Here is a 21,242-nt window from a genome sequence, read left to right as displayed (position 1 = left end):
CCCGGCAGCGCTCCCTCCTCCGTGGTCCCACGTGGGCTGTGGGGTGGCTGGAGGGACACATGGGGGGGGTCCCCATGGGCCAGGTCAGTTGGCAGTGCCACATCATTTCATAGTGCAAACTTTGGCCAGGTTGCTTGGGGTTAAGAGTGCTGTGAATATGCACTTAAATCTGGTTTTAATTTATCAGTGTGTGTACGATTCCCTGCTGACAAAGCTGCCAGGAAGAATGGAACCATCTCCTGTTAGCCAGCGCAGTAACGAGCCCGTTACTATGGAAATGAGCGTGTTACCCCTTTCCGCTCCCCAGCAGGCAAGGTTGCTCGGGTGCAGCATCGGGGAAATGTTCCCGATGCTGTGCGAGCCAGCGGTACCTGGGTGACGGCCACCCGCAGCCCAGGGTGGGGGGGAGAAGCTGTCACAAGTGGCTTGCTGGGATGCTTCAGGGCAAGGTGGCCCGGGGCACATCGCCCCAACACAAGGACAGCTCAAGCGAGCAGACAGGCACTTGTGGTGTCACGCAGCCCCAGCCACCATACGGGGAGGCATGCAAGTGTGTTTCTATAGGGGCACTGGTTCTAACTGGGGTCCTTGAGCCTGCCTGCTTCTGGCACTGGAAGTGCACGTGTACACATGGGGCCAAGCACAACCTTGTGCTCCTGGTGAGCGATGGGAGAGCAGGATGGGGAGTCACCCAGTGGGTGCACTGGCTACTGGCTCCCAGGACACTCAGTCCTGGGCTCCAGCCCTTGGCAGGATGGGACCGCATCTTTCTGCAGCAGCAGGGTTGTGCAGCGTAATCTCCCAGGAGGAGGAGATGATCTGTTGGTTGATGGAGCTCTGCTCCCTCTTGCAGGCTAATGGGGATTGTTGGGGGCAGCTGCCAAAGCTGAGTTTGTATCTGCTGTCCTGCAAAAATCCCCTTCTCCACCTGCCTGCTGGGACGGTGACATAGCTCTGCATGGTGTCCATTCAGCAGAGGGGACACCCAGGGCCTCAAGCTCTTCTTGGCAGGGTCACAGTGTGCTCTGAGTGCCCTGCCAGGCTGTCTGCCTGCAATGAGCATCCCAAGGGAAAGGCTCTGTTTGCTCCACTCCCGCAGCCACCCCGGTTTAGAGTGAAAGCATTTGCTTCTCTTATCTCAAGTGATGATAGGGGAGCTACAAGGGAGCTTACAGGACGGAGGGACAGGTGGCTCTTTCTGGTCTTTGCTGAGGATTATCATACTGATAGGAGGCTTTTCCCAGCAGCAGAGCCACACAGCTAAACTGGGAGGAGGTAGGGGGTGAGTATTGCACTGGGTGCAGGGAGAAGCACATGCTCTCCCTTGCACAGAGCCATCTTCTCCCTCCTGCCCCCCACGGAGGGGCAGCAAGGCTGCTGTCAGCAGGGCGATGTGAGACCTCCACGGATGGCTGGGCATGGTTCCCAGATAGAGAAAATGCTTGTGCACACGTGGGAACAGCCCTGGGCCCTGCCACAGCCCACGGGGCAGCCCTGAGGGACCTCTGCGTGCTTCGCCCTGGGCCATAAATGCAGTTGCACTAGCACAGAGCAAGTGCTGGAAGGAGAAAAACAAGTAGTGATGGGGAAAACAAAAAGGGACCCCTAAATCTTCAGCTTACAGCAAGCCTCCACATGGGCATGTGTATGGAGCAGAGCAAAATGTTATCTTCTGTGCTTTCACTGCCGGTGCTGTAGGAAGGGCTCCCGCCCCTCCTTCAGTGGATGTGTGGGCCAGCGGGTGGGGGGGGGGGTGTGGGGGTGCGTGTGTGTGTGCAGGAAATTAGCTTTGCTGTAATGGTAGTCATGATTTTGGGAACACTGAAAAAAAAAACCAAACCAATAATATTGCTGCTTTAAAGCCAGTAGCGTGTTACAGGCTGCGAAATGGCTTTGTGCCTCTGTCCTATTGGGGTGCACACAAGGCACTCCAGGTCTCAGGCTGGCGCATGTTCTCCATTTAACAGCATGTTTTCTTTGACAGAAAAATATATAATGAGAAACCTTCAGATCTGGAGAGAGTGTATGTCTGGACATCTAGAAAATATTTCATGTGTTCCCACATATTTTTATATATATATATATATATATATACACACACAATTTATACTTTATGTTATATATATATATAAAGACAATACTTTGAAATATACACAAATCTAAACATATATATATATAAAATAGATGTATAAAAGTTCATCTAGGAGCTTTTACAGTGGGGTCTTGCCACAGTGCTGTGTACTGAAATGGCAGCCGCTGCCTGTTAGGCACGAGCAGAGTCCTTCAGCCTTGGCAGCACAGCAGATCCCCGCTGCAAACACAGCTTCGCTCGCAGGAGCTCACTCCCCTTCTGCGTGGTCTTCCTGCCTCTCCAGACTCCTGGCTTCTCCAGCATGCACCGTTTTCCTGTCGTTATAAAGTTCCATGGCTGAGCTTATCTGGAAGGTACAGTCAGTACAAAATGGCCATTCATCCAGCCCCCAGGCAGAGATGGGAATACATTAGATTCCTGCTGGAGCACACTGGGGCTGTGTGCTTTAATATATGGCCAACACACAACATTGGTCCTATGGAAAAGTCCCAGCTAGTAGTTTATGAGCTCAAACCCTGTCTGGCTCAAGGAACAGATGCACCGGCTGCTGCGAGCAGTCACAGAGCTGCCTGTGTTCAGAGCCACCCAGAAACAACCTGACTCTGGTTAGCACAGCACAGAGCTCAGCTGCTCTGCAAAGAGTCCCAGGGGGTTGGGGGCCATGCCCCGTGTTGTGGCAGCCGGCTGCAAGTGTGGGCAAAGCCAGTCTGCGTTTGCCTCGCAGGTATTCGAGACACCCGTGGCCTGACATGCAATAGGTCTGAGAGCAAAACAAAGGTGTTATTATGCAGAGATTATCAAGGGCTGCCCCAAACAAGAAATCTATGAAACATAGATGTGGTGCTTAGGAACATGGTTTAGTGGTGGAATTGGCAATGTTAGGTCAATGGTTGGACTTGATGACCCTAAGGGCCTTTTTCCAACCTAAATGATTCTATGAACGTTTTGGGTTTGCAGACCTGGTTTTCAAAAGCACGAGACAAAAGCCTGCTCTTGTGCTGCTGTCTCAGTCTCCACTTGGAGACCTCAAAGTCCAATATAACTTCTTTAGTTGGCTTACATGGAAAACCTGTACCTGATAGGCTCAAGAAAAATAAGTATCCGAAGTGCTCTCCTAGCTAAAGCCAGAGGACCCATCCCTGCCTCTGGTTGAGAAGAGCATTTTTGTTGATGTGGCTTCAAAAGATCTTGCAGGTCACCAGGGTGGCCCCGCTTACTTTACTACAGGGTGCCAGCCTGGCGTCACCCCGTCTGCACAGCAGTGAGACCAACTTCAGAATCAAGAGAGGAGCCCCCCACTCTTTTTTTAAAAGCAGAGCTGATATTAAAGGAAATTATCATAGGTAATATTTCAGCATTTAACTCTTCAAAGAAGCAAGCTCTTTCATAGGGTCATTTCCCTGTATAAAGCAGAAGGAGATTGTGCCAAGTAGGATACAGAAGTATCTGAAGAAGGTGCTAGGAGTGAAACTAGTGTTCTGCAGGCATGGCAGATGTCAGTCAGCCACAGATTTTGGGAATTGGGGGTAGGGAGACTGAAGGAACTCACAGGGACTCTGCTTTCATTCCCAGCAGGAAATTTAAATCAAGGAGGAGTCAGGAAGCTACAGGCTGGATTGGATCAGGTCTACTTTCCCTTCCAGATGTCTCCTGGGACAACGCACTCCAACTCCAGGAGATGTTTCTGCTAGGGACAGTTACTGAGGTCCATCAGAAACTGCAGTGGACAATTCCTGGTGACCTGCACAGAAGCCAAACATACCTGTACAAGTTACAGGTTTTCATTCAGGGCACTAACAGCATCACTTGGGGTGGTTGAGCCTCAGCATTAGGCACAGTTTTTTTCTATGCCACTGCTTACAGTGTATTCCAAGAGCACCGGTTCAGAAGAAGCAGCATCAATTTCTTCTAATTATAAATCCTATAAAAAGTTTTCAACTTGCAGCAGTCACAGTTTTCCTCTCAGTGGAACCAAGAGAAGCTAAGAGTTGCTCCCTGGTTACTGCCATTACAACAATAAAAAGCCAGAATAATTGAAGAATGAATCAGGGAAACTGCCAGATTGGAGAGCAATGATAATATAAGAAATGACCTGGGAGCCCAAACCCAGTGCAAACTCTTGTTTCTGGCTGCACCAAGCCTGAGCCCATTCTGGACAAACTCCTGTGCTGATACGTATCTAACGGAGGACATGCCTCCTGCACGGAAGCCCCAGAGCATAGAGCAAAGCAGCAGCAATGACCATATGCTTGCCAACAAGCCAAACACTCAGTACGGGAGCCAACAAGGGTAATTTTGAACCCCATCTGAGATGGTTCCTCTTCCTAAAAAGCAAAATGACAATGGAACAATAAAAAAATAATTTCTCCCTATATTAGCATAAAGCTTAAAAAAGCCAGAGATGCAGCGACAGATGTGTGTTTGTCAAGACAACAATTATTTCCCACCAGACAGATCAACAAAAAGACCCCCAAACCCACAAGTCATTACTGTTTCCACATTGTTAAGATGAGATGATAACCATGGTTCTGTTTGTAATCCAGGTAAATCCAGGCAATAGGTAGCATCACAGTAGAGTCTGCAAAAGCTTGTTAGTGGTAATGCTGGTATAGAGGGAGACCAGCAAAGACTGCTGACAGTGAGAAGACAGGAGCAGCATGTCAACATAGGCACCGGTGTGTCCTGAGGTGAGTTTTCACACCTATAGCTCAGGAGACAGACATAAAGGAGCAGGGAGCTGACCCAGAGATGTTGTTCTTCCAACACAGTCACCTTGGGACACAGCAAGGCAGATCCTGAAGCAGTCAGTTGCCTTTTACTCCCCACAAGGACAGGATGCATGCACCATATCAGAGGTCCCTGGCCCTCAGCTATCCTGCCCATGTAAAGTCTGTCAGCACTTCCAGTAAGTCCTAAGGAGGCTGACACATCCCTGCAGGTGTCCTCAAAAAAGGATGCAAGTAAAAAGGAAGTCTCAGAGACACTGCTCTGGGCTGTGAAGCACTCACAGGGGCGAGCATCCATCTGGTGCTGGGTGAACACGGTTTTGGACAGCTTCTAGAAAGACTGTTCCCTGAAGGAGGAAAATCCAAACGCATAAACTACAGCAAAAAATGTCTGTGCTGGTCACAGAGAACTGTCCCTGAGCCAAGAACAGGAAGAAAACTCCAGCAGAGGTTGACCATCACCCCCCGATGTGATGGGAAGGGGTAACCACATGTGAAATTATGAGTTTGTCATATGGGTAGACTCAGGAAGATGCTGGGGCTCAGGGCTCAAGTTCAGGTTTGAATTTCCCTAAGACAAAGACCCTGAAGGAATGCAGGATTGGGTGGTGGGTGAGAAATCATTGCTTTTACCTGCATGGTGCTGGTGTGTGATCAGCGCTGCAGGAAGCCAGCTGGGAGGGCTGCAAACCCCAGGCAGCCTCAAAGCACTCTGCAAACCTCCACTGACGACACCTCCCAACACTGCTTTAAGGCAACCACATGAATTAACCTCCATTTCTGCACCTCTAGTTGCCAAGAGAAACGCTTTTCGTAATCATGCAGGTTGTGAAGTACACAGCTGCTCAGTTTTACTTGCTCTTTTAACATAAAAGAAAGCAGAATACAGGTGGTGCAATTTCCACATGCACAACAAAGCAGGCTGGAAATTTGTGACTAAATACCAGGAGGATTTGCAATCCAGCTTTGAACTGTGCAACAAGGAGCCACTGGTGACAATTGTGTGCTTGCTATTTTTAGCCAGGCGGCATGAACGCTGAATCCCTGAGGGACAAGGACAGCAGCAAAAACACCAAACCCACCAGACTTGCTTTTCAGAGAACTCATCTGGGGCAAAGACAGGAACTTTGTCTTTTGCCCCTGCTGTCCACTTCTCTGCAGATTTCTGCACCAGGTTTTTGATTCTTGCAGGAAATAAATAAATAGAACTGTAGAATCAGTGCTTCTAAGGATAGATGGATAACTACATGAATGTGTGCAAATGCACCTATACACACACATATACACATAAATATTTCAGGGTCCAGATTTTATCAAAGTGCACTTACTTTTCTTAGTTAACCACTTTGAGGATTAATGATTTTTGCATCTGTGCAATGAGGTGTGCAGCAGTGGTCAGGGAAGGGAAACTCAGATAACGCACTGAGCAGCTCAGGACTGATAAGGTTTGTCCTGTCCTTATCAGGCTGAAGGGGAAGGAGCGGGAATTTCTTGCTGCACCATTTCTGAACTGCTGGCTGTGCAATCACTGCTCTTGCCACACTCTTATTTGCAGAAGCAGGTACAAGCTGGCATCACCGGGCCCCATTGCTGTGCTAAGGCAGAGCTGTTCAGACTTTCTGAGGCTTCTCAGAGGTGGGCAGTTTAGAGGAGGGCATCCGAGTCGTGGTGCTCACTGTTTGCTGTAGGCAAGGCTGTGGTTTGGGCTGCAAGAGCTGAGAGTTCAAGGTGCCGCTCAGAGAATGAGCATCTGCAGCACACGGGGACACTCGGGGGGACCTGGAGCGTTTCCATCCCTCTTTACTGACTGCGCTGATGACTCAGGGAGACTCGTCTCCTCACCCAGCACTGCAAGTCAGCCAGCGTGAATGCCTTCTCTCCTGTACCATTAGCAGATATTAATACCACAGGCTTTACACATGTGCAAAGTCCCTCTGCTGCAAAATGTTCATTCCTATCTATTCTGCAGGAATCCACTGGGTTTGATATCTGGTGCATGTAAGAACAACATTTACCTACTGGAACTACAGCAGAACTCAGCAAAGAGGGAAATGTTTGCTGCTTGTTCTCGCTACACAGGCACAACTGGAGAGTTAGCAGGAAAAAAAGGGGCAGAGACAAGACTATGGCTCATGGCAAGGTGTAAGGCTTGCCAGGGGAATCCCTCAGGGGTTTACCTCTGTTGGGATGGCTGGGACTGATACTGGATTGCTGCCTCTTGCTGCATCTCCAGCCTGGATGACTGTCCCTGGCCTAGGGCTGTGTTTCTCTATGGCTCTACCAGCATTGAGCCGTCAAGATCTCTAGCAACATCCTTCTGCAACATTCTCCTTGTTAGTATCAAATGAGCCCAAAAGAGCAAAATTTGCAAAGTCATGTTGAGGTGTTGAAATGAGGGTGAAAAAACCCACAAGTAGGGAACTATGCTATGCCCGCATGCCTCCCTTCCTCCAGGTACTGTACCTGCTACGGTGGCTGTCTAACTCGGTCCTCTTCCCACAGTTCGACATGCAGAGGATAACGCTGGAAGAGCTGAAACACATCCTCTACCATGCCTTCCGGGACCACTTAACGATGAAGGACATTGAGAACATCATCATCAATGAAGAGGAGAGTTTAAATGAAAACTCTGGCAACTGCCAAACAGAGTTTGAAGGTGAGAAAGAAGGTTTCCGTGTTTCTGTACAATTTTTCTCTTTCTGCTTTGTCTGTAAAACTCACTCTGATTCATGACGCGCAATGGGCAAGGGTGCCTGGAGTTAGCACAGAGTTATTTTAGAGTAAGTAACAATGACAAACTAAGAGCTCAAGAGCTGCCGTTAGCTTTCTTCCACATGGTCTAAGTAAAGCTGATGCTGTTTGAGGCAGGAGGATGAACTAGTGGGTGCTTTGCCTGATGACCCTCCTTTCTCTGGTGGCCTTCAGGCAGAGGGATGTACAGCCTGTGCTGAGGTGAGTGTCTGAGACAGACCAAATTTCCCTATGGAAATAAGCACTTCTCCCCCAGCCTAGCATGGAAAGACCTTATTGGCACTGGGTCCTGCCCTAGCAAGCTGCGTTAGGCTCCATCAGTTTTCTGCTGTCTTTCCACAAGCAGAAAAGGTCTCCTGCTGTGGGCTCCCAGGGACCAGCTGGGGACAGTCCTCTCTCTGCCTTGTAACCCCCGCCACCAGCAGAGGTGGTGCATCAGCACCCTACAGCCCTGCACACCCCTCGCTCGGCGCGCTTGGGGCTGCTGGGGTGGAGCTGCACCCCCAGGAGAGCTGGTCTCAACACGTGTGTGAGTGCCTGCAAGATCAAGGTCTGAGCAACTCTCAGAGGTAGCTACAAAAAGGGAAACATTTGCATTGGCAGCTGTTCCTTAGTGCAGCATCCTCTCTGCAGTGCTACAAGACCACTAAGTGATCAGCAGCCGGGACCAGGCACAGCCTCAGCTTTTACGGTGCATTTTGCACTTCGAACGGAGCTAACACTGGCAAGAACATTCCCCATTTTAAGCCACCCTGGGAGAAGGATTTTCTTGGCCAGAGGAACTTGTACTGCTCCAAAAACATTGCTGGTTAGAACAACTAAGCAGATACAAATCACCTCAAGAGGAGAAAAATCCAGCGAGATATTGACAGAGAACTTTGGGGCTTCTGCATGTCACCCTGGGACAGCTACTGCCCCTGTATGTGGGCCATTTGTAGGAAATTCTGATACTCTGAGGGGCAAAATAGCCTCTGAAAGGGCACCTGGCAGAGACACTGAAGCGTCTTTAAAAAAAAGCAAAGGATAAACATATTACTGAAATTATTAGCCTGGCTAATTAATAGGATTCAGCAGCTACACCCAGCACACTCACCCTCTGCTAAATACTGCAGAAAAGATGTAGAAGAGCACAGCTGAATTTCAAAAAGCCTGCAGGAGGGAGGCAAGCAGCATCGCTCTTCGATTCAAGCCAAGCAATGCTGGTTTGTTTTGTTCCTCCTGGAGAGCAGCAGGGAGGAAGAGATGCTTACTTACAAGAATGGAGTTGTTAGTCCCCACTGACCTGCTGATTCAGTGGAGACATGCACCAGCTGTCACCGCAGCGAGAGGCATGCAGGCTTCTTTCAGCTTCGGTGCTTGGGTGAACTATCCCAGTCACAAAAAAAAAAAAAAAAAAAAAAAAAAATTAAAAAAAAAAAGGTCCGAAAACCTAAATGCTCAGCATCTCATTTTGGAAGTCCCAGCTTCCAAAAGTACAGCAAGAACAGCTTTTCTCGTGGGATGTTGGCATTGCTGGTGCTAGGCAGAACCTAGAAGCAAAACAGACCCTTTTTTAGATGTTGTTAGAAATACACACACACACGCACAAATCCGCCAGAGAATAAAGATCAACTGAACACTGTCAACAAAGATCCAAAGTTTTGCTTCTGGTCCCAGAAGAAGGGGACGGTTCTGGTCCGTGGCAGCTGTGACATGAGCATTTCTCCCAGGAAAGGCAGGCTGAGAGCAGGTTGTGTCCCTGCAGCTCTCCAGGCTGGACATGCCATTACCTGCATGACCCACTTGTGCCCTTGGCGTTCCCATTTCCTACACCCTGAAATCCCTACAGAGCTCAAAAGCAGAAATTATAGGGCCTCATGGCGTGGATCAAGGGCACTAAGGGAGAGCTGTCATGGTGGATGGACAGCATCTCAGTCTGGCTTTAAGTGGCCATACAGAAGTGTTTCTGTGTACGTCAGTCACCCTCTACTCAATTAGTGGAGTGAAGGACATGCTTTTTGGCTATAATTCCTCGAGTTTGTTCTAGGTGCTACCTTGGGGTGAGGTTAATAGCACCTTAAAAAGCACCTATTTCTTTCAACTGTAAAGGTAGCCTAAAGGGACTAGCCTAGAGGCTCATCTGTATTTAAGGTACATTTCATCCACCCCACTGCGGTGCCTTTAACCATGGTTAGGAATGAAGCCAAGGGGAGCCCCAATGGTTTTCACTGAGATTTGGGAATGGCTCCTAAGAGAAGAGACATGGCAGATACTTTCAGTAGTACCTTGCTGAAATGGGGGATCTCCACTCCCCGTCAGCATCAAAGAGAAGCCCCAAAACCCTTCTCCATCCCATGGACAGAAACATCCCCCCTTCTTCACACCTGGGGTCAGCTGGCTCAGCCTCACCAGGTGCTAAACAGCACTGTACAGGTAACACCGTCATTGGTACAAATACGTGCAAATTTCTGTTCATTCTCATAATTTTGCCATCTTGGCTTCTTGTCACAACAAGGTCTTTACAACCATGTAACATTCTTTGTTTATCAACATGGACCATGAACCTTATTGCTCTCCCCCACGCTCATACACACACACAACCACACACACACTTCAACCCCAATACAATGTTCATATTACATCAGGGACAAGTCCAGGATTTTGTTCACTTCATTCCGAATGTTAGAGTCATTTGCCAGACACCAGGTCTAGGCTGACATCACAGCTTCCCCTCTTATGCATTTCTAGGGGGTTTCATTTGCTGCCTTCTTGCAAAGCAAAGAAAACACCCAACTCCATGGGACAAGCAGCACATACCAGCCCCACCAATAAAGAATACAACCAGAAGGGAGGCATGGTTATGCCTTCAGCCTTTCCCTCAATTTTTAACAATGCTTAGGGCAGGAGAACGAAGTTGAGAGCCAAGAAGACTGTGTGTTTTTACGAGGAGAGACACAACAAAAGGACAACTGTCTGCAGCGACATTGTACTACCGAAAATTTATAGTACAAAAATCATTTGTCTGGCAGTTCCCTTTATCCAAACACTCATGACATTAAGCTCGTGGCATACACGAGTGCTGGCTGGTTACGGTGACCCGTGCTGTCTGGCATGGGCATTTCATCCTCAGCCCTGACACTCAAATTAACTGGATGTACAAGAGCTGCTGCAGCTCCCCTCCCCGCTCTCCCCAGACAAGCACTGGGAACATCTGCTCCTCAGCTAAGGGCTTGGGAATGAATAACTGACCTCTTCAAATGAAAATACCTCCAGCCAGCCAGAGAAAGCAAATATCACTCACCTTTGGCAGGGTTATGACAGAAGCCACTATAAATACACTGTAGCTGTTCATGTTAGCAAGCCTTTTTCTGCAGGCAAGAAGGTTCTCAGCGCTTGCTCTGACCATCTCAAACGTACTGTGAGCGTCGTGAGAAGCCCAGCAGCCACAGCCAGTGGACTGGTGCACCCGGCAATGGGCTGGACCCATTCACTCGATGTCCTGGTGGGGAAGTTACAGTGACAGTAGCTCTGTCTCTGCCACTAGTGACACTATGGTGAGTCCTCCCCGCCAGCCTGTCCTCTGCACGTTGAGAAGGTGAAGGATGACCCAGCCTTGATTTGCCTTTGCTTCTTGAGATCTCATTTACATTGGACAGCCCATGAGTTGCTCCCCTTGCTAAGAAGGGGCCAGGACATCTCCAGAGGAGCTTCAGGCTCTGACCCTGTTTAAGGAACCAGCTCACGTCCAAACCCCAACGTGTCCCATGAGTATTAAAAACTCCTGCTGGCAAGAAAATGCAAAACACATCGAGCATGCAACAATGCCAGCTATGGAAACCAGCAGGAAAAAACCACAGATGTCATGCTCAAAGGATCTATGAATTTGGAGAAAGGAGAAAAGCGAGGGGAAAAACTCAGCAGTGGCAGGGCAGGGGGCAAATCGGTCTTCATATTTAAGAGGGTAATATGAACATAGTTGTGTGCAGAGTGAAGAAAGTCAGTAATTTCAGCTTTTTTGTCACCCTGTGGATTGCAAGGGGCAGAAGAACTGTAATACTCATCTTCTTGCTGCAGTAAAACTTGCTGAGCCCCAGCCAACAGCAAGAGGGTCTCTCTGGATCTGCAGCACCTCTACATTTCAGCACAGACCTTTCCCCTTTCTTCTGGAGTTATTTGGTAGGTTATTTGGCTACTTGTGTACCTTCAGTCGATAAGGAACAATAACGATGTCTTACCTGCATCCTGCTGCCTTAAAGCTCTATCGTTACTTGATGATACAACAGAAGACTGAAGAAATTGTTCAATTCAGGAACACTTCTGCAAGAAAGCATTGAACATGCTTTACTCTTTCCCTTTGAATAGAAGAGCTGCCATTACAAAAAGCCTTGGCCAGTCTTTAGCTGCTGCTCCCAGTCACCATAATCAGCACCAAAGCCCCGCGCTGAACAGCAGTGCTGACTGTGATGGATTGTGTCACTGTTTTATCTGCTGGCTGGGTGTGTTTTCAAAGTATAGAAATAATAGGAAAATAAATAAAGAAATAACTGAAACTGTGATTTAACAAGCTTTTCAAAGTGCTGGAGCATCACGCACAAAACCAAGAAACCAAAGTATTGATTCTATGGGCATTATAAAAGTGAGAGAAGGAATCAAGGAATAGAGCAGTGCAAGCAGAAAGCAAGTAATTTAGGAGAGCTGCCGTTAAGGGGATTTTATTATCTGCACAGGATATAGCGAGCCCCTCGGAGCGCTGGTGCAGCATTGCCCTGCCCTGGGCGGTCTGGCTTGAAGTGCCGCCTAACAAGGGCTCCGTGTGCCTCCGGCGCTGAGCTGGTGCTGGGGGGCTGCGTGGGAGCTGGGATTATGACACAGACACTGCCAAATCCTGGCCAGAGGAGGTGAGGGGAGATGGGACAAGTGTTCAAAATGCAGTGATCCCTGCTCCCAGCGTGATGAGGTTCATGCCTGAATCAAGACAAGGTTTTTTTTCCCATATATTCTAAAAACAGTCTCCTGGGCTTTTCCAAACACTGGCACTTGGAGCCTTTTCCTGGTCACATTTTAGGTTTATTGCAATTCTGAGCTTGTTGTCAACCACCTGGAAGTCTCCCATCATCACAACTCCATCCATGAGAAAAAGGCGATGGGTCCGTCCCTTCTCAGGCCAAAACAAGACCATGCATTACTGCCTGTAGCGTCAGGGCAGAGCTATCCATCCTGTGCATGAGGATCTTCTGGCTTTCTGTGATTATCTTGGGGGACCTTCAAGGTCTTTTCAAGCAGATTAATCTTCACAATGTCCCGATACCACATATTGCTCTGGTATTCATAGGTAGGGAGGCTAAGACAGAGACATGAAATGGCTTTAGCAAGTCACAGCGTGAATCCTCACTGATGAACTTTAAAAAAGTAAAATTAAATAAGTCAAATGCTAAAAATCCCAACTCTGTCTGCATTTTAACTGCTGCAAATTAATATCACCTTTTTTAACAATTATTCTGCAAGCATTTGAAAAGGTTCTTAAAAAAATCTGATTTTTCTTAGGCACAGAAAACCTAAAGCCAGTTTGGAAAAATGACTAACATACTGTGCATAATCATGGGAACTATCACGGTGTGGGGGTTAAGTGTTGTTGGGGAGCACATCTTGAATCTCTGCTCATTCCCAGTTGACCTGGATAAGTCTAAAGGATTCACAGAAGTCCAATATTCCTGATTAAAGAATTTTAGAGATAACTTCATAAAGAGCTTAAAAGAAATAATACACAGGCAAACCAAAACACACCTACAAGCATTTGAATGGTTTAAAAGTCAAGAAGAGAGAGAAAGGGCTTCCTGCAGTATGAGAGGGTGGTCTGCTAGGGAAGTTGGCTTGGAAGCAATGAACGGTAAGGTGGATTATTTGGAAATGCCCCAGCAGGGAGGGCTAAGGCTTGGCCGGCACAGGGCATCGCTGCGGTGTGGGCTAGAGGGTTGTGCCAAGGTAATCAGAGGCATAGGAGGATTTCTGAGCTCAGCTGATCCTGACGGAAAGCAGAAATGTTGCCTTGGCTGAGCATCTCATCTTTCCCCTGTCTTCTCTGCAGTGCACGCCCAGAAGCAGAACAGACAGACCTGCGTACGGAAGAGCCTTATCTGTGCATTTGCCATGGCCTTTATTATAAGCGTGATGCTGATTGCAGCCAACCAGATCCTGCGGAGCGGCATGGAGTAGCCTCTCGCCATGACACTGTGAACCAAACTGACCATGCATGCGCATGCCACCGGGTGAGCTTCCCCCGAACTGACTCTCACACGGCAAAGAGACAGAGGCAGGCAGATAAAGCACCATTCGACAAGGAGCCTGAGGCCAGCAGCGTAATGTGTCTTGTGAATCAACTACATCCTTTTGGCAGGGACATAAAAGGGCTGTCTTAATGCTTTAAAGGTTTTGTTTCCTAATGCAATAAAAAAAAATATACAGGAGTCCCGAATTATTGCTTCAAAACAGCAATGGTAACTTGGAAGACACTTTTTGCAGTTTTAAGGAGGCACAGCCTCATGACTTATTGCAGCGGGGCTGTCTTTTAACCTAGGGGCCGACTGACTATTCTGCGTAGCTCTCCGCTGGGCCCACATTCCCAGGAAGTTGATCGTAGCATTGCCACAAGCAAGTTCTGTTCGTTTTATTTCATGTACTCCAGCTTCACTTTTTTTTTCCCTTATGACCATGCCTTTTGGTTTACGGCATTAGAGGGGAGCTAAAGCATCCTTGTACAGTATTTTCAGAGTAAAAAAAAAAAAAAAAAAAAAAGAGGAGAATTTGCCAGCATCATACAAAATTTCTATTTTTGCTTCGTAAACGCCACCTTTGACACAAGACTGTGGGGTAGCATGAGTCCATTTGCTATTTTATTCTGACCATGAATCAAGGCTTGAGAAGTCCCACCCATTTTCATACATGGGCATTTCTGAGATTTGTGCAGTCTTCCAACCGACTCTGCAACCACCAGCGCCAGTTAAAACTCCCTCTATTTGGTCCTGTCTGCAAGCTCAACAACATTTGCTTTCCAGCAGTTTTACCCTTCTTCTATATTGGTCTTCAGTAAACTTATCTGAGACAAAAATCATGAGGAAAACTCAGAAAGAGCTTTTCTCCCCACTCGTCGTGTGCACAATTTTTATTTCCTTTCATATGCCCTGGTTGTAATCTGCAGTGAAACCTTTGTGTCAGACACCTCGTGGGAGCGGTTATATTTTCGCCTACACAGCAGTGTGTGGTTTTGACCAGCCAGCTGCTCTGGCCCCTCTCAGGAGTCGTCCCACCTCCACCATGACCACCGTCCTATGGGAAGCTCCAAAGAGGGTAAGCTGAAGGCAGACTGCCGCAGGAGAAGAAGGAACCAAACTAGAGCTTACCGCCATATGTTACGTAGTGTGTCAGACTTTCAGATCCTGCAAGTGTTAGTTATTTTTCCTGGAAGAGATTTTAATGAGCAGCCAGGAGAAGATGGAGTGATACAGACTAGAGACACAACACGTCCCATGGAAAGTGCAAGGACTGGGAGAGCCTGGAGCCAGGTTTACATTGGAAAGCATTTTTCCTTTTAAACTTGATGCAAATCCTTACATTTACCTTTGGATGACCTGTGCACCTGCATACCACCCCAGGAGAGCTGATTTCCTTGCCCTCATGGGGGAGGCTTCCCAGCTGGTGCTCATGGGGAGCGCTCATGGGGAGGTCCGTGGAGGCACCTGGGTGTTGGAGTTGCCGGTGGCTTCGTGATGCCAGCTGGGCCAGCTCCAGAAACACGGGGGAACAGCGAGATCTTGCTCCTGTAAATGTAGATGACTGTTTCCTGTGTCACGAGAGGGGGCTGGGTGGCTCCCCAAGGGATGGCAAACCATGAGCTTCCCTTGTCCTACACAGCAGCTGTCAGCTTAAGCCTGGATCCGTCCCAAAGACTTGTTTCAGGTCTTTCTTTGATTACAAGTTTGATTGGTGACATTTAACCTGTATTTTTTCATAGCCTAATTTAAAAGTCTGCTTCTCATTGTTCTGTCACCCATCACCCCTTTAAACTCATGTCACTACTTTGGATTTTGCCTTTAGGTGTGTGTCTCAGGCGCCCACCTCCACATCGTTGCCATTTTCCTGGTGCCCCCTCTCCATCAGCGAAGAGAACAGTCGTCTTTTCTGGAGCAGCCGAGTTTTTTTTTCTGCCTTTCACAAACACACGCTTCTGTATTTCTGTTCTGCTGTGACTAATAGAGGCCAACTGCAAAATAGTCTGCAACACATTGTTAAATCTCCCAGAACATGGTGAGATGTATGTTTGCTATAGGGCAGCAGGAGACTTCAAACCAACAGCAGAAAAATCTTCAGCAAGCTCTGAGCACCGGATCGCAGTGGTGGGGAGCCAAGGCATGCTCCAGCACTTGCCACGCTGGATGTTGCAGATAACCAGCTCTGAGATCATTTTAAGGAAACTGTCATCCACATTTATAGGTCTCAGGGGCATGCAAAAAGGTGGCAGCAGCAGGAAAAAAGAATTTTAAGTGTTACTTGCTACTGCGTAATACTTATTTTTTCCCTGGGGACTGTGTTGGAGTGAACATGGGCAGTGGGGGCAGGGGGAGCAGAGAGGTGGGCACCAACCCACCAGCGCTGCTCAGTGATGGCAGAAACATGGGGGCAGAGCGGTGCTCTTTGCTGAGCCCCAAAACACAAGCTAACACACAGAGCCCAGGCATTTCTCCACATTCTTCTCACTCCTCTGACAGCTAATACTAGGCAGGCTCCAATTATAAGAGCTACCTTACAGACAAGATGAACTTTTGCATTCCTTTAAGTTTTCTGGAAGGTTCCATAATTTCTACACGTATGCTCCATAAAAACCTTTGTAAATACAGTCATTTTTCAGTATAGTTTTTCACCTTGAAGCTCCATTTGTAAAACCAAACCTATAATTACTATATCGGTAAAAGCCATAGCCTGGTGTCAGTAGAGTTCATTGCAAAACTCCCCACTGATTTTACTAGGTACAGGATTTGGGGGTGGGGTGGGGAGGGGTTGGGTTCACTTTTTCTGTAGGGAACAACATTTATCCATTATGAATCAGCGTCATGTCTTTCCAGAGGTCTCAGTTTCCTTCCTAGAGCAGCCTTTCTCCATCTAAAGGCACCTTGAAGAGATCCCCTCTTTAATCAGTCAGGCTCTTCTGGTAATCGGTGGCAACGCAGGATGGATCAGGCCAAGCCATGTCATCCTGTCCTCTCCCCACCACCTTTCTACCAACACCTTCCCATCCTTCCTAGCCAGCAGCATCGGACCTGCGTCTCTTACCTACCTCCCTGGCTCCATTTATGTAACATCCATTTATCTTTTTTTTTTCTTCTTCTTCTATACAAGAAGGAAGAAAAAAAAAAAAACTTTTTGTTGCTTTTACAGACATTAGGTAAAAATAGAGCAGTGAAATTTTGATCAGAACCTGATGGCAAAAGCTTAGGGGGAAGAAAGCAGAAGAATCAAAGAAATAAAAATAAAAAACCCCCACATCCCATACTTTAAGGGGGAAAAAAACCCCAACCCACCACTATTTAAGTGCTAATTAACATACTTTAAAAAATACTCAGACTGCAGCAGTGCTAGGTAGAGCTGTCAGAAAAAGCACTAAACTTATGCTTTTGCCAGTTACATGAGAATTTAAGTGTCTTTTCAGCACTGCAATTCTGTACGAAAAGGATATTGCCATGGCAACCCTCGCTGTTCGTGACATGTGTGCCACTGTGTCGGAGTGACATGCAGCCATCGCCGGCCAAACCCAGGCTGGACAAACACCTCCCAGCAGCCTGGGATGGCATTTCAGCTCGGAGATTAGCAAATTATTAGCAAATTGTGAGCACCACAAAGAGAACTCTGTTGGTTTAGCCAAAAAAAAAAAAAAAAAAAAAAGTGTGCAATTAAACAGATTGACGTGCAGGGAAGGCTTTGAGATGGACATGATTATTTTAGCTTGAGAGAGGCTTTGGTTCGGTTTGGGAGCAAATGAAATCAATGTAGCACTGCTCGACACAGGCTGTCCTGTGCTTGCTGAGGACACTTTGAGCAGGACCTTCATGTAGGGATCGATCTCTGATGGATTTGGGTTACTGCTCCTGCAAGGTACCGGGCTGCATCACTGATAACTATTGACTTTTGCTTTAACCATTTAAGTTTGAAGGCGCATCCTGATTTTCTGCTCCTGGAGAAGCCAATGGAGGGTATGACAGGCACTGAAGTACTTTGGAGGCCACGGATAAGTGAATGCCAGCAAAGGCTGCTGAAGGAACATCGCTTACCTGCCAGGTGCAGAGCTATACCATAAGGTCAGCCATAAATAAAACCACAGCTGAGGAGTTACTGGGCAGGAGAAGTGCATCATGGTGGTGGCAGTGGCCCTGGGGAGCAGGCTTCTGCCCACAGCAGGCTGTGCCACCCAAGGACTTCACTGGGCCTGACCCTCCTGCCAAGTCCACCACTGAGAAGCGATTTCTAATCTGAAGCAATATCAACAGTAATTTAAAGAATTAAACAGGGGGGGCAACTGGGAAAACTTGGCTTTATTAGGGAGAATTTGGTCTGCATGCTGTTGGAGGTCATATAGGATAAAAGAGAGTTCGCAAAGGAAAAGTAATTATTTTCCGTGTTTGATGGGTATCCACAAATACGCAGGTTGCTATTAGCAGACATCCCGTCCTGATGAAGTTGCTCCCAGAACCCCGGGACAAGGGTCCCCTGTGAGCAGAAAGGTGGGAGGTGGGAGGAGACCCAGAGACCTGCCCCTGTTCCCAGGGTGAGCTAGCGCTGAGTATTTGGGTACATCTGGCAATTTGAAGAGGTCTCATACAGACTATTCAGTGGTTACTGGGAGCTCACGTGTTGATGTGGTGCACTGGTAGGGCTGGATGTTGGTTGCTTTACATGGGAGACTTCCCACCACTTTGTAAAAGAAAAGCTCTGTACATACAGAACCATCTTTTTAGGCTGGGGCCAAGTAAATGGGTTTTTTTTGGTCCTTCTCCCATAAGAAATAGGATAGCAAGAAAGCAAATCAAAAAAAGGCAGAAAGCATTCCCAAGGATGCTACTCTGGATGGCTGAAGCCTGTTTGACAGGCTTGGATGAGCAAAGTACCTACCGGTAAATGTTTTCCACGGAAAGCATGGGGATATTCTTTCACAAAAACCACGCTGCATCTTTCTGCTTGCTGCAGAAATCCAAAACATCTCCTGGGACACCCAGAGGACTGTGACGGCCATCCAAGGTCCAGGGCTGGCTCTGCTCAAGCTGACACAGTGCTTTGCCAGGTGCCCGGTACAAGGACGCTCTCGGCTTTTTCCACAAAAGACTCTCTCTCCCCACATCATGTGCACGTGCATGGAGCGAGCAGCGCTGCAAGGGGCTGTCATCGCACAAAAGCAAGAGGTGCACAGTCCCAAGTCAGACTTAGATCTGCCAGGAGAGAAGCAGTAGGAGGAATACATTAAGATCACTAAGAATGAAATTCCCTATTTTATCCACCCGTGTAATAAATTATTTAGTTTCTGTTTTATGGATGACTATTTGAAAGAAGAAAAAACAACTCTTCTAAAATGAGAATCTGATGAAGTATCTTTTTTCTTGGCTCTGAATCATGCTTACATTGCACAGATGAAGATGTACAGAACTTGCTGGGTTTTAATCTATTATTTTACTGTACTGTGTTCTGACAGTGCAATTACATTTCCCTGGCATCACTTAAAACCTATTACTTGCCCAGGAATTTAGTACAGAAAAAGAAAAGGCTCACAACATTTTCATCTCTGTATTGTCAGTTGTTATTGGGACTGGATCTTGTTTTTCTTTTGGTTTGGGCGGGGGTTTTTTTCAATTCAAGTAAGACCTTTTAGGCAGCTCTAGGAACTGTAGAATCTTCACCAAGAGCAGGATGGACAGAAAACCTGACAACAATGTTTTAATTGGAAGAGTACTTCACTCCTACCTCTCCAGCAGCAAAAGTCTGAAAAATTGCCTCAGTTTAGCATCTTCAGTAGGAAAGGATTTCAGCACCAAAAGCAAGGAGAAGAGAGGGAAAGGAGAAAAAGGAAATCCTCTGGTGTTAAAGATCAGTACTTGACAATTTGATGATGAAAACAGTTTTTCTTATTTTCTGTCAAGACAGATCAAAATACTTTGTAGCCTTGAAGAGCATTACTAAATGAAATTGCCATTTTACAGCCACTTATATTCCACAGCTGTTCATGTCTTTGCCAGCATTGTGAATAAGCAGCTTCAGACACTGCTGGTTTTAAGGTGAGATCCATACTACAACTTGCCTTTATCAGCTGGTCTTCTGTCTTCACCAGCCAACAAGGAAACGTTTGACCACCATTTGAAGCTGGTTGAGCTTGCTCTAGTAGCTACCCCTCCGGTCTTGCCAGCACTCAGGCGTGTCTTGTCTCTCTTGTGAACAGTCCCACTAAACCCAAACCACACAGCTGATGTGTTTGCAGCATCGAGCCCCTGGGGCTGCCACTTGACATCAGTCTACAGACACACACCTCTATATTCACATTGCACTGGCCCGAGAAGAGTGTTACATTCCCCACCATCTCTCTCAGAGGAGCCAAAGCCATTTCAGCTTCATGCAGCAGCTCTCGTTCTCTCAGACTGGGGTGGGGGTAGAAGGGAGGTGAAGTTCCTCGTGGACTCCAGGGTAAATCAGAAATAGCTCGTTAGCGTTAATTGGCTTAAACTGGAATAAACCCAGAATCCAGCCTCTTGCTGTTTAATCCATACTAGGATCTAAGCAATCAATGCCTCCTGATTCATCTCTAGGAAGTTCTTCACTAATACACGCATCTCCTTTTTGTCATCATTTCATCCCTCACCGTTTTCAAGCCACTTACCATTCATTGCTAAACTGAACACTTTTTGCTTGTTATCAAAAGACGTGGCATTTTAATTAAAGACAAATCAACAAGTCAGCAGCATAATGGTAAAAAAAAAAAAAACAAAAAAAAAAAACAAAACCAACAACAAAGAAACAACAAAAAAACCTTTGTACAAAATACTGTAAATATTAATATAAATTAACTTGGCATGCAACTTAAATAAATCCTATGTTATTGCAAGTTACCCAAGTGTATAAAGACGTGTATAAAGGAAAACCGAATGCCATATGTGTCGGCTGTTTCCTCTAACCAAACACTAATGTAAATATATAATCTGTATAAAAATATTTTAATTTTACCATTATTTATGCAATAGAAATAAAGGTTTTTTTTTCTTTTGATGAGGGATGAAGTTTCTTTTTTCCTCATTTTGAAGCAGTCATTGATATTTATTCATGCCAAAGTACAAGAGCAAAAGCTAGATTTGCATAAAATATTAGGACAGAGAGCCTTTCTTCCTTCTGAGGGATACATGAACATTTGGGGGGTTTATTTTGCTTTGAAAATAGATTTACATATTTAAAAGCCTGTTAGCTCCTGGCTGAATAGACGTCTTGGCTATTCAGAGCTGGGATCAAGGCTTCAGGAGCAACACAGATGCACAGGACTCACTAGCGTGCCAAAGAGAGGAACTGAACTTCTCCTCTGGAAGTCAAAGCCACGACTGGTGTGGTTGGTCGGCACCACAGGCAGATCTCAAAGAGAAAGGTCAGACCATGCCATGTGCTCTTCTATGGAACTT

At 46.9% G+C, this 21,242-nt stretch overlaps 1 protein-coding gene across 3 annotated transcripts in view; it reads left to right on the top strand.

Moving 5' to 3' along the window:
* Nucleotides 1-20,828, top strand: part of CALN1 (calneuron 1) — a 130,890-nt gene extending 110,062 nt beyond the window's left edge. For 2 of the 3 annotated variants that reach the window (XM_056326654.1, XM_056326653.1), the window contains exons 5-6: nucleotides 7,321-7,474; nucleotides 13,634-20,828. In XM_056326654.1, the coding sequence (XP_056182629.1) occupies nucleotides 7,321-7,474; nucleotides 13,634-13,761 (282 nt within the window). In that variant the 3' untranslated portion in view covers nucleotides 13,762-20,828. The remainder of the gene's footprint in view (nucleotides 1-7,320; nucleotides 7,475-13,633) is intronic. The other variant, XR_008819867.1, reaches the window with a different exon arrangement.
* The last annotated feature ends 414 nt before the right edge of the window (nucleotides 20,829-21,242 follow it).

The sequence above is a fragment of the Falco biarmicus genome, chromosome 1 (genome assembly GCF_023638135.1).
Source record: "Falco biarmicus isolate bFalBia1 chromosome 1, bFalBia1.pri, whole genome shotgun sequence".
Taxonomy (NCBI): Eukaryota; Metazoa; Chordata; class Aves; order Falconiformes; family Falconidae; genus Falco; species Falco biarmicus.
This window is presented reverse-complemented; position numbering and strand designations above follow the sequence as displayed.